The 13178-nt window shown below is 46.0% G+C and overlaps 1 protein-coding gene across 3 annotated transcripts in view; it reads right to left on the reverse strand.

The window, feature by feature from the left end:
- The window catches only part of Top3alpha (topoisomerase 3-alpha), a 238872-nt gene that overhangs the window by 116313 nt on the left and 109381 nt on the right, over positions 1-13178 (reverse strand). For all 3 annotated transcript variants that reach the window (XM_068348241.1, XM_068348242.1, XM_068348240.1), the window contains exon 2: positions 7974-8318. In XM_068348241.1, coding sequence (XP_068204342.1) covers positions 7974-8264 — 291 coding nt within the window. In that variant the 5' untranslated portion in view covers positions 8265-8318. The remainder of the gene's footprint in view (positions 1-7973; positions 8319-13178) is intronic.

Raw genomic sequence — 13178 nt, forward strand, 5'->3', positions numbered from 1 at the left:
GGTAGAGTACTGATTAATAGGATTAAGGATAAAACAGAGAATGCAATCTTAGAAGTACAGGGTGGTTTTAGAAGAGGTAGGGGTTGTATGAATCCAATTTCTACAGTTAGGCAGATATGCGAGAAATAATTAGCTAAAGATAAGGAGGTATATGTTGCGTTTATGGATCTGGAGAAAGCGTATGATAGAGTTGATGTCGGCTACCCCCCAAAATTGGGGGAAGTGCCTTGGTATATGTATGTATGTACTATGCTACACAAGGGAAGTGATTCGTACCTGCAGTGGTTGAAGCATTGTAAAGGGACCCATGGCACTGTACCCACTCTCATTCATCCTAGAATTACCCCGGGTAACCAATGCTTTCAACCTTCTGCTAGTTGTCCAACGAGGAGCCCGAGGTATTCTTAAACCACTTGTTGTGTCACCACCACAGGAGCGATAGACACACCGTATTGATCTTCTGTGGGTCACGTCTTGCAGTTAGGGTGAGGTAAAATCAAACATGCTTTCACCCTACCAACAGCATGGTATGCTTCACAAAGGAGCTGCTTCTAAATGTTATGGATGGATTCTTCCCTAAAACGTTATGAGCTCTGGGTCACCTCTATGAGAAGAGGTATTCCGTGACTGGTATAGAACCTGTGTCCCAGTCCAAACAAGATCCTTATAAGCCTCCTTTGACCTTCCTAGGGTTAGCGAAGTATGGCCTCAATATAATCACTGGTGTGAAAAGGAGTAATCAATGACGGGTATATGACCCAGTGGGTCCCAGTCAGGAATGGGAGTCTAATGCACTCCCTTAGGACATCCAGGGTTGGCAAAACATGCTGTACACTTGAGAATAAGTAAGAATCCTCCTCGATGTATGTCCTCAAGTTAATTACTGGTGTAACAGTCTTGATTACAAAGTGGCAGGTTTCCAGTTTGGAGGGCTTGAACCTGAGGTTCAAGTTGTCTGGAACAAAATTAGATGTTACTTGGTTTCTCGCCGTGAGCGAGACGTTGAGGGAGGCCAACAGGGTACGTCTGTTTTGGTCGAGGGCCACACTGGGAGAGACCTGTCTTCGAGATCAGGAGGAGATCTGCTCTTCTAGGTGTCCTAGGTCCTTGAGGGAGGAACCCCAGGACCGAAGGAAGCCACCCCTCCCGTAGGGGGCTGTATTACCCCATATGGGTAAATCGGTTCAAACTTTGTGGAGAGCAACAATTGGAAGAGATGCTCAAACGAGCAAAGGTCTTCCATTGTCAAAGCCTAAGAACATGATTCCCTTCGATGATAATTTCAAGTACAAAACTGGAATAGTCCCCTCAAGACGAAAAAACAGACTTCAGTCAGCCCTCACAACATAGCATCTAGTCGTAAAGATACTCCGTTATGGGTTCTCCAAAGTCATAGACATGCCACTAGATATGACCTGTCTTTTCGGGGCAAGACGAATCTTGCTGACGAGGCTAGACCGATGCGCTAGTGGAGTATCTTAATGAGACAAGTCTGACTATGAGTTTGCAAGGAAGTGGGGAGAAGCCATCTATTCCTTTCTCAGAAAAATTGCTCGCAAAAGGGAACACCACAGGTGACTACAGTCCTTTTCCCGCAGAAAGAAAAAGATAATGCCTGTCATTGATATTCATTCTGCTTCCCGAAGGAAGACCTTTAAAACAGAGGCTGTAGGAAGAAGATTCCTGCATAAGGGGTGGATTCTATAAAACCCAAACCCGTGGACAGGACATCCTAAAGGGGAGACCACGTAGGAGTAGAAAGTGTTTCCCACGAACGGGAAACCAACGAATCATTGACATTCCCCCAGTATTTTCCCGAGGGAAGATGATGCCTACCAGGGGATTAAGAGACGGTATCATTCGTGCTCTGATCATAGTTCTATTGTACATGTGGTAATGTATGTGGCTTCCCCCCCCCCTTCTCTCTTTGAAGCCTCTATAGGAAATGTCAAAACCAGGAAGAACGAGATCAGCTATCTGGGAGAGATTCTCTCCTAATAGCCTTCTTACCATGACCATCTCTTGCTCAGATCTTGTAGAGAACCAAGGGAAGGATGATCCTTAGTGGTGAAGGACCTGGGACCTGTCTAGTCCTTAAGAGGTTGCATTCGACGGGGACTGATGCGGTCTTGTTGAACCTGCGGAAGTTTCTACATGCTGATGACCCAGTCTACAGATACCCGTATTGGATATGAAATTCGTGGCTTTCCTGCGATTACTCAATTTTCAGATCAAGGTAAACTGAAGATGTCTCACAAGAGTTCAAGACTTTTAGGATCAATCAGTAGTCCAAGGTCTTCGATATGAGGTCCGATCCTGTACAGGAAATTATGGGCTAACTGATTGATCGCAAAACCTTCTTTTGCATGAAAAAGTAGGAGGTTAAGCTTGGCTCACGAGGAGAGAATAAAAGGTGTATCGCGTCTTCCCACGAGATCGGATGTTCCAATAATGAGGAAGAGGAGAGAGACCGCTTACAATTTCCTCCAGGAAGATGGAAGATACAAGAGAATATATTTTGTAGCTAAAATGTGGACTCTCTTTCCTTGGCAAAAAAACATGAGCAGATTATTTCAAGCTCGTGGGAAGGGTTCTCCCACAGGGAAGGAAGATATTCTCTTCCAACCACTCTGGCCTAAGGAAGAGCTCCGGTTATGGGAGAAAGTCATCGGCCAACTTCATGAACGAGACCCCCAGTTTTATGAAGTGTAAGCAAAAAAATGTTTCCCGGGAACGGACTGCAGAAGGAGGATAAATGTGCTCCCACTAAGGTCCAAGGGCATAAGGGCCGACGGAGATTGGGGGTAAACAAACTTCCGACAACCTCCGCTATTCTTGTAAGTCACCCATCTAGGGCCGACCTGAATCATAGCAAGTAAACTGCTATAGCTGTCGCTTAGACAGTACTAAATTTAATTCTCTAAGAGGGAGAGAATGGGTTGTGGTGGCCAATGTGGTAATGTCCCTGACTGGTGAATGCCAGACTGGGGTTCGAGTCCCGCTCAAACTCGTTGGTTTCTTTGGTCGCTGCTACCTCACCATCCTTGTGAGCTAAGGATGAGGGGTTTTGGGAGTGCCTATTTGTCTATCTGCTGAGTCATCAGTAGCCATTGCCTGGCCCTCCTTTGTCATGGATTGGGTGGAGAGGGAGCTTGGGCACTGATCATATGTAAATATGGTCAATCTCTAGGGCATTGTCCTGCTCAATAAGCAATGTCACTGTCTCTTGCCTCTGCCATTCATGAGCAACCTTTAAACCAAATGTGGTTGTGTCTCCCGATGGAGGGGGAAAAACAGATTCAAGGGATCTGCCACACCTTCCACATCCGAGATCTGATTTGCTGCAGGAAACTGCCCAATTAGTGTAGTTCCTATTCAAGTAAAGTTGGCTCGTGAACAGCCCTTTACTAAACGGGACAACAAGGGAGAAGGTAGAAACCAAAGCAGCAACTTGGTTATTGAGGCAATTGGCTATTAAGCTTTTCTGTTGTATGAACGAAGTGTAAGTGAAAACACGTACGTTCGTGAGGGATGAATTCCCACGAGTGTGCCGGATTTAATGCATAAATCTGGCCACCTTGATGTGGAACGCGAATCCCTCTAATTTCGCACAAGGAGATGGAAAACTCCCTCAACTCTACAAGGTCTAAGTAAGTACAGTAGTGTAAACCCAAGAAGGAGAAGAGAGACGATCTATGCCGTCTAGGTGAGAGTGCTTTCTTGAGCAGCTCCCTCTCATGGAAGTGGTTGCTGATTAGAAGCCTAGAGAGGAGCAGGCTTATTAGTGATCACTAGCCTCCGACTAGTGAACGTCAAGCAAGCGAACGGCAAGCAAGCGAACGACAAGTTACTGTCATGTGAGACAAGGAACAACTGGCTGTCAAGCACTAAAACAGCAAACAGTGCTATTGATAAGTAACCGGAGATCGTCTAGCTGTTGAAAAATGGCAATTGGCTACTGATGAGTCGGAGATCTGGTAAATCCGAGACCTACCGAATCAGAGAACTGGTGACTTGCAAGCAGGGGGCAGGCGATTGGCATGGCTATCAGCGAGCTTTGAGCTGACACTATGTGAGATGGCGATCGTAGTTGTAGGTAGGTACTTGGGGATTGGAGACGGGACCTTGAAAATCATTGATCCAGGATCGGTGATCAGTGATCTTCCAGAGGTTGACGATCAGCAATTGTCGGTGATTGGCGACGATCAGCGTTGACAATCAGCAACTGACGAGCTAGTGATTGGTGATAAGGTGATAATGATCAAAGAAATTATGATCAGTGATCTGAAGATTGCTGAACTAGAATCACCGATTAGTATGGTGACAATCGGTGCGAAAGGGCTCGTCTCACTCGTGATTGTGATCACGATCACGAGCACCTTACACTAGATTATGAGCATCTTGTGAAGTGAGCGTCTCCCATGTGAGCACTTCGCACGAGTGTGAGCGTCTCGCACAAGAGCATAGTCGATTGGTTTGAGGTTTTCTGGCATCAAATCAGTCAATCACCCTTTCAATACCAGAAAACCTCAAATCAATCAATCGCGCTCTCGTGCGAGGTGCTCACACTCTCGTACGAGACACTCAGCGTGAGCGCCTCGCACGAGAGCGTGAGCATCTGGCTCATGAGTGTGAGCGTCTTGCTCATGGGCAAGAGCGTCTCGTTCATGAGCGAGAGCGTCTCACTCATGAGGCGTCTCGCAGGAAAGCATGGACGTCTCGCACGAAAGCACGAGTCTTGCTTATGAGCATGAGCGTCTAGTTCGTGAGCGATAGCTTTTAGTTTTTGATTGTGATTATCTACCATCGTGAGCATCTAGCTCATGATCGCGAGCGTCTAGCTTGTGATAATAAGCGTCTAGAGCTCGTGTTTGTGAGCGTCTAGCTAGAGCGTATAGAGCTCGTGTGTTATCGTCAAGCTCGGGCGTAAGCGTCTAGCTCGTGATCATGAGCGTCACATTCATGATCGTGATTGTCTAACTCGTGAGCGTCTTGTTGGAGCGTAAGCGTGTGGAGCTCGTGCGTTAATGTCAAGCGTGTGTAAGCGTATGGAGCACGTGAGTTACCGTCAAGCTCTTGCTTAAGCGTATGGAGCTCGTGAGTTAGCGTCAAGCTCTTGCTTAAGCGTCTAGCTCATGATCGTGAGCGCCACATTCATGATCGTCTAACTCGAGAGCGTCTAACTCTTGATCGTGAGCGTCTAGCTTTTGGTCACGAGCATCTAGCTCGTGATCGCGACCATCTAGCTCGTGATCATGACCGCCTAGCTCGTGATCATGAGCGCCTAGCTCATGATCGTGAGCGTCTAGCTCGTGATCATGAAAGCCTAGCTCGTGATCGTGAGTATCTAGTTCGTGATCGTGAGCGTCTAGCTCGTGATCGTGAGCGTTTAGTTTGTGATCGTGAGCACGTAGCCCGTGATCGTGAGCGTTTAGTTTGTGATCGTGAGCACGTAGCCCGTGATCGTGAGCATGTAGCTCGTGATCGTTATCGTGAGCGTTTAACTCACAATTGCAAGTGTCAGTGCATGATATTTAGTGTTTAGCATTGAATGTGAGTGTCTAGCCTGTGATCATTAGCGTCTAGCATGTGATTGTGAATGTCTAGTTTGTGATCATGATTGGCTGACTTGTGCTCATTGTCATGAGCGCCTAGCTTTTGCTCATCGTGAGTGCCTAGCTTGTGCTCGTGATCATCTAGCTCATGATTGTGAACGTCTATTTTGTGATCGTGAGCTTATAGCTCTTGATTGTGATTTTATAGCTCAAGAACATCTAGCTTGCAATCGTGAGCATCCTGCTCATGATCGTGAGCGAGTGTCCATCTCATGATCACGAGCTTATAGCTCTTGATCATGAGCCTATAGCTCATGCTCGTGAGTGTTTAGCTTGCGATCGTGAGCATCTTGTTCGTGATTGTGAGCGTGTAGCTCTTGATCGTGAGTGTCTAGCTTGTGGCTGAGACCATCTAGCTCATGATCGAGAGAATCTAGCATGGGTTCACGGGCTTATAGTTCGTGATCGTGAGCGTCTTGTTTGTGATCTTGAGTGTAAGCTCGTGATCGTGATCATGAGCGTCTCGTTCGTGACCGTGAGCATCTTGCTCGTGATCATGAGAGTGTAGATCATGATCGTGAGCATGTAATTCGTGATCGTGAGCGTCTCGCCCATAATCATGAGTGTCTAGCTCGTGATCGTGAGCGTCCTTAAGGGTTGTGTAGAGACTCTCCCTCGGGAGGGGAAGTTCTCTCACCTAGAGGCGAACCTCCAAGCAACACTCGGTCTTCCTTCAATGAGTTCTATCTCAAATTGAAGGTTCACATAAAGTGTTGCTTGAGAGAGAAGCTGAGGCTTGTTTCCAAGTTTTCCCTGAAAGATTTCCAGAACAAAGGATGGGAATCTTGTTGGAGAAATCACCCGAAGGAGAGACCGAACAGGTATTCGTCTTCAAGAAGAAGAGCATTGAGATTGTGAAAGACCTACGCTTTTGAAATTGTGAGTGTTTAACGCGTGACTGTGATCGTCTTCATGAAGAAGAGCGTCGAGATCATGAGTTACCTTCGATCTATGTGGCAATCCTTTGATCGTCAAAAACGACGCCTCGACGAGTATCGGAACATCACGACTGACCAGGAAGACAAGGTGATGAGTTTTGCCCGTGCAATCGTTGAACAGAATAAATTCTGATTTCATCATTGGATTGTCGTGAACGACATCCTGATCAACCAGGAAGACGAGGTGATGAGACTTGCTCCTGCGACCATTGAACAGAATAAATTCTGATCTCCTCATTGGACTGTCGTAAATGACATCCTGCCCGACCAGGAAGGCGAGGTGATGAGTCTCGCCCCTACGATCGTTAAGGAAGAGAAAATAATCTGTCGTTCTGACAATTGTGGAGCAGGACGGGATGACGATCATCCGTAGTCTCTGATTCATCAACAGGCGGAAGTAGTATATACGGGCTGAAACGTTGCCTGTAGGGAGAGAGGGTGGGAGATGACGAGATCGGCAGGTGGAGAGATGACTCGCCGTCAGCAGGAGTCGACAGAAGGGCGAACAGGAGGCGGGCCTCTTAGACAGCTAAGATATCAGCCGTAGCTGATATGAAAATGAAAATTCTTCCCCTCCAGCAAAAAACACTGAAACCACAGACAGGTGAGGTTATCACCAAGAGGAGTTGTCAACAAAGAGGTTTCCTTCCGATAAACTGGCGGGGATAAACAACATCAACATCTGAAAAATGCAGCATTACTCTGTAAGCGAGCATCAAAGAAAAACAGTCACATCTGTAAAAGGAAAAGTAGGAGCGTAAAGAAACAGTCTAAATGGCTAAGCCTTGAAAGGAGAGAGTGGAGACGTCCGCACTCTACCAGCCAAAAGCAAAAAGTGAAATAGCTCACAGCTGTGAGAATATATATAGGTGGCTGGGTAGCCACCAGCCACCCCCTACCTACCCCCACTATAGTGGTTAGGTAGGGTTGATACCTCACATTTTAAATCTAATGGCTGCCTTCCAGCTCCACTGCAAGTATATCCACATAAATTACGGAAGGTTTGTTAGTATGGGAACTAATCTTGATTTACAATGGTTTAGAGTTAAAAAAAAAATAAGCTCTTGGTGTTGAATACACAAGCATTTGTTGAGAGACCAGACACGTGACTGAAGCAGATAACAACAAGCAAGGGATAATGTTCAGTTAGCTGTCAAACACCAGATAGCTGCACTAACCTACCGCTTAACCTTGTGAATTGAAATTCAGCAATAATTTTAATTTCTTACTCATAATCTATTCAACTATTTGCATTAGCGGAAGTCTGCAAGTTTGATGTTCCCGTGGTGGAGTTACAGTACTACTTATTTGAATGACGGAAGGTTTGTATTCTCATAGGAACAACCTACAACACTTTTGAAAGCACCCTGTTCATGTAAGAACAAACATGAACAAAAGTGGATAAAGATATGCCACTTACCCTGGTGAAGCCTCCTCGTGACATGATATCTGCCAAACTCTTGGCAGCATCATTTTTCTCGGCAACATTAAGGACACGAACCATCTTGTCAGTAGGGATTTCTTCAACATACCTAACATGTACAGAGACATGTAGCAAACAGCATATTGGAGAATGTAAGCATTTAAATGCTAGATGCTTTTGGCTAACTCTGGACCTCTTAGGAACATATGAAAATTCATTCTGATTTCTCACCAGAGGTGAAATGTTACGTAGCTGAAAGATACTATGCAGTATCCTAAATAATTTCATGAAAATATGAGAACAAAAACTTCATATGGATGATAAAATCAGTATCAGGATGTCCTGCAAAAGAAAGAAAAAAAGGAAAATTAACTTCATTGTCATATATAAAGAACAGAAATACAGTACAGTATCATAAATTTTCATAAAACTTCAAAAGTAATTTTTATATTTCATAGCTATACAAACCTGAGTTGTTCAAATATGAGTAAGCTTTCAGTGAGCTAGAACAGCCATTGCAACTTTATCTAGGTCAGTGTTGTGCTTAGGGGAAGGAAAATGGGGGAGAGACAAACCATCTGCCTGACTGCATCACGTCACGTTTTGACCTTTGTCCAAAAGACTGAGCAGGATGGTCAAAGCGGAAAGTGTAACTTGTGTAGTTAGGAAAAATAAAAACTACTACAAAAATGCCAAATTTGGAGATAATTTGCATTTTTCCTAACCATACAAACCTTAGCTATTTACATGGGGTATTACTTTCGGCGTAGCTGAAATGGCGAGCCATTAGATTTTTAACGAGGATTAACTACCCTCTCGCTAGCTACCGAGGGGGTAGGGGAGAGGTAGCTAGCTATCCCTCCCCCCTCACACACTGGCAGTGAACTGATTCACTTCGCTTAGAGGTAGGACATGCATTGGGGGACGGGGCTGGCAGGCAAATATGTGTAAATAGCTAAGGTTTGTATGGTTAGGAAAAATACAAATTATCTCCGAATTTGTCATTTGTTCCGTAACCGAAATACAAACCACACTATTTACATGGGGTGACTTACCCCTTAGGAAGGGTGGAAAGTCCCAGCCTTACTGGCTTTGGCTTTGCCCGGGGACTCAGAATCCGAGTGAGCAGCACTTCGAGAAGAAGAGTCCCTGCACCTCGCAAGTTCCTTGCTCCGCAAGGAACGCGCGGCCTACGTAAGCTTGTGTGTGGAGGGATGAAGTGTGACTTGTTCTAGGGAGTTGACCTGAAATCCCTTAGACGAAATTCTAGGCTAGGACGTTCCCAATACCACCTCGTCAGGGTATGGGGGACGTGACAGTATTACCTTAATACTAGGAACACAAGGAAACATGGTTTACCTGCAGAGGTTTGAGGTCAGCTATGCAGAGAACCCAGGATGCTGCTTTCCCCAAGAGGGGGGAGGATGAAGAAAGAAGTAAGGGCCAGACAAACTTCTTTCATTCATGCAGACTAAAACCGGGTAACAATGCCCTCAACCCTCTGCTTCCTGTCCATTAAGGAGCCTGAGGTTTAGACCAGCTGTTGTGTAGCTACCACAGGGCCGATAGAAAACGTATCGAAGCTCCTGTGGGTCACGTCCTGCAGGTAGTGGGCTGTGAAGGTCGTTTGATGCTTCCAGACTCCAGCTTGTAGCACCTGCGTCACAGAGTAGTTACTCTTGAAGGCCAGGGACGTTGTGATGCCTCTGGCGTTGCGTGCCCTAAGGCAACGTGACGGAGGAGGGTCTAGATTCAGGGCATGATGGACGACCCTACGAATCCAGGCTGAAAAGGTATTCTTGGTGACCCTCCTCTCCGTCCTTCCTGTGCTCCCAAACAGGGCTTGCACGTGAGGACGAACTCCAGCTGTTCTTAAGATAACACCTCCGACTCCTTACTGGGCATAGTAGGAGAAGGTCAGGGTCATCTGTTACAGAACGGAGAATCGAAATCTTGAAGGAGTCGAACCGAGGGTCCGGGCTCCAAGATTTTGAGACTAGTGACCAGCTCAGGGACGAACCTGAACGTTACCTCCCCCTCTCCTCTTGAATGGGCGATGACGTACGAGAGACCATGAAGTTCGCTGGCACACTTGGCCGAGGCCAGAATGAGCATGAGCACCATCTTCCAAGGCAGGTGACGATCAGAAGACTGGCGTAATGGTTCGCAAGGAGGTCTCTTGAAAGCCCTAAGAGCCCGAACCATGTTCCATGGAGGAGGTCTCACTTACGACTGGGGGCAGGTAAGTTCATAGCTTCGAATGAGCGAAGAAAGAACCAGCGAGGAGGGAATGTCTATTCCTTCAGCCTGCAGGCCAGGCTAAGGCTGAGCGATAGGTTTTCACCGCCGAGAGCGAAAGGCGCATTCCCTCCCGCAGGTATACAATAATTCCGCTATTGCTGGAAAAGTGGCATCAAGGGGAGAGATACCTCTCCCACGACACCAACCACAGAAGACTCTCTACTTGGCCCGGTAGACCCCTACGGAAGACTTTCGCAGGTGTCGAGACATCCGCTCCGCAACTTGTTGCGGAACTCCTCTTCTGTGAGGGAATGCTGGATAGTCTCCAGGCATGAAGCCGAAAAGATGCTACGGCTCTGTGGCAGATGTTGCAGCGTGGTTGCTCGAGTAGCTCGTGTCTTGGGGGAAGCTCTCTCGGGAGTCCCGTCAGGGGATGAGAAGGTCCGGGAACCACTCTGCATGATGCCGTACCGGAGCTATCAGAGTCATCTACAGGTTGACAGATAATCTGGTCTTGTTGAGCACTCTTCTCACCAGACAGAACGGTGGGAAGGCGTAGACGCTGATGTTGTCCCACCGTTGTTGGAAGGCATCTTGCCAGAGTGCCTTGGGGAAGTAGTACAGCGGCAGCTTTAAGTTGAAGGCTGTCGCGAACAGGACCACAAAGTCAGGACTTTGTTGGCTACTAGGGGTCCCCAAGACCTCTCGGCACTCACTATCTGCGAGGCTCTGCTCAGACTACGGAGAGCACATTCCTTTGCCAGGAATAAAGCGCGCCGATAGTGGTATTGAGTGGAAACGATTCATCTCAGTTTCTCTACTGCAAGATGGGAAAGCTGTTATGAAAGGTACCTCTCTGCTTGTTGAAATAAGCCACTACCGTGGTGTTGTCGCTCACGGAGTGATCGGCCAGGGTTGTTGGAACTGTTGAAGGGCTAGATATACAGCCTTCATTCCTAGCAGATTGAAGTGGAGGTACCTTACTGATTCTGACCATAGGCCTGAGATCCACTCACTACACTTACTGTTACAATCACACCGTTGACCTCTGCAGGTGGGACAAAGGGTGTGGGGATCGGTCTCCACCGCCGACATAAAAGTTCCACAGGGCCGGCCGGTGAGTCCAGGGCAGGTGCGCATGCTTGCAGAAGTCAACACACAAACGCACACTAGAACAAAGAAATAGTAAAAACAGATTAATGGCAGTCCAATAAAGGCGAAGGATGAAGAGTGGCAACGTCCGTTCACCATCCAAGCCAAAAGTAAAGAGCTAAATCACAGGTGTGCGAGTGGGAGCAAGCTACCCCCCTAACCCCTGCTAACTAGCGGTGTGGGTAGTTAACCCTCACTAAACTTTAATGGCTCGTCATTTCAGCTACGCCGAAAGTAATACCCCTAATAAATAGCGTGGTTTGTATTCCAGTTACGGAAGAAACAAATTTTCAACGAACTTGTCATTTGTTCACCAAAGTAACAAATCTTTCATTACTTATTAACCCTTTTACCCCCAAAAGACGTACTGGTACGTTTCACAAAAGCCATCCCTTTACCCCCATGGACGTACCGGTATGTCCTCGCAAAAAAATGCTATAAAAATTTTTTTTTCATATTTTTGATAATTTTTTGAGAAAATTCAGGCATTTTCCAAGAGAATGAGACCAACCTGACCTCTCTATGACAAAAATTAAGGCTGTTAGAGCAATTTAAAAAAAATATACTGCAAAATGTGCTGGGAAAAAAATAACCCCCTGGGGGTTAAGGGTTGGAAATATCCAAATAGCCTGGGGGTAAAAGGGTTAATGGATACCTCACCCTTTGGTGGGTGAATAAGTCCAACTACTGGCATAGTCATTGACCCGGGCTTGCCTAGTACAGTTAGACTGTAATTGAGGGAAACCTTGCCACCTCGCCTATCAATGCAAAAGTGAAAATGATAGCGGCCTGAGCAATACTGGATGCAAGATATAGCATATGAACGTCTAGGTAAGAATGTTCTTAATAATTAAGGAATCTTACACAAAGATAAAAGTTTCCCAATGCCTACCTCACGGGAAGCATTGGCGATGTGTACAAGTACAGTATATCAATATATATTATACTAGGTACACAAGGGAAATGATTGTTACCTATAGTAGTTGAAGCCAGCTTGCAGAGCGATTCATGGGGAAAAATTAAGAAAGGAAAAAAGCCAGACATACTTTCATTCATCCCAGACTTAACCCAGGTAACCAACGCCTTCAGCCAAATGCTACCCGTCCAACAAGGAGCCTGAGGTACTTTAAACCACTTATTGTACAGCCACCAAAGGACCGATAGAAAACGTATATAATTTCCTGTGGGTCACGTCTTGTAGATAGTGTATTGTGAAGGTAGTTTGATGCTTCCATACAGCCGCTTACAAAACTTGCAATACTGAGAAATTGCATTTGAATGCCGGGGACGTACTAATAAAAATTACATTATGAGCTCTAGTTCTTCGAGCCAAAGGATGTTCAGGATTGATAGCCGAGTTAATAACCTTGCATATTTAAGCTGAAACAGAGTTTTTTAGTGATCCTCCTTCAGTTCTACCCAAATTAATAAATAACGATGTTGCTGTACATTTAAGGTAGTACCTCAAACTCCTTACTGGGCATATTAACAATTGATCTGGATCATTGGTTACAGAACGCAGACTCATTATCTGAAAGGGCCCAAATCAAGGGTCCAGTAGCCCCGGATTTTGAGTCTTTGAAACGAACTCAGGGGCAAATCCGAGAATTACATAACCCATCCCCTTAAATGGGAGATGTTGTACAAGAGACCATGTAGTTTACTAACTCTTTTAGCTGACGCTAAAGCAAGTAGGAACGATGCCTCCATGGTGACATTACGATCTGTTGCATGGCGTAATGGTTCATAGAGAGGTCATTTCAAGGACCTCAAGATGCAAACCATGTTCCAAAGAAGTCTTATCTCTGA

This window comes from Palaemon carinicauda, chromosome 24 (assembly GCF_036898095.1).
Source record: "Palaemon carinicauda isolate YSFRI2023 chromosome 24, ASM3689809v2, whole genome shotgun sequence".
Classification (NCBI taxonomy): Eukaryota; Metazoa; Arthropoda; class Malacostraca; order Decapoda; family Palaemonidae; genus Palaemon; species Palaemon carinicauda.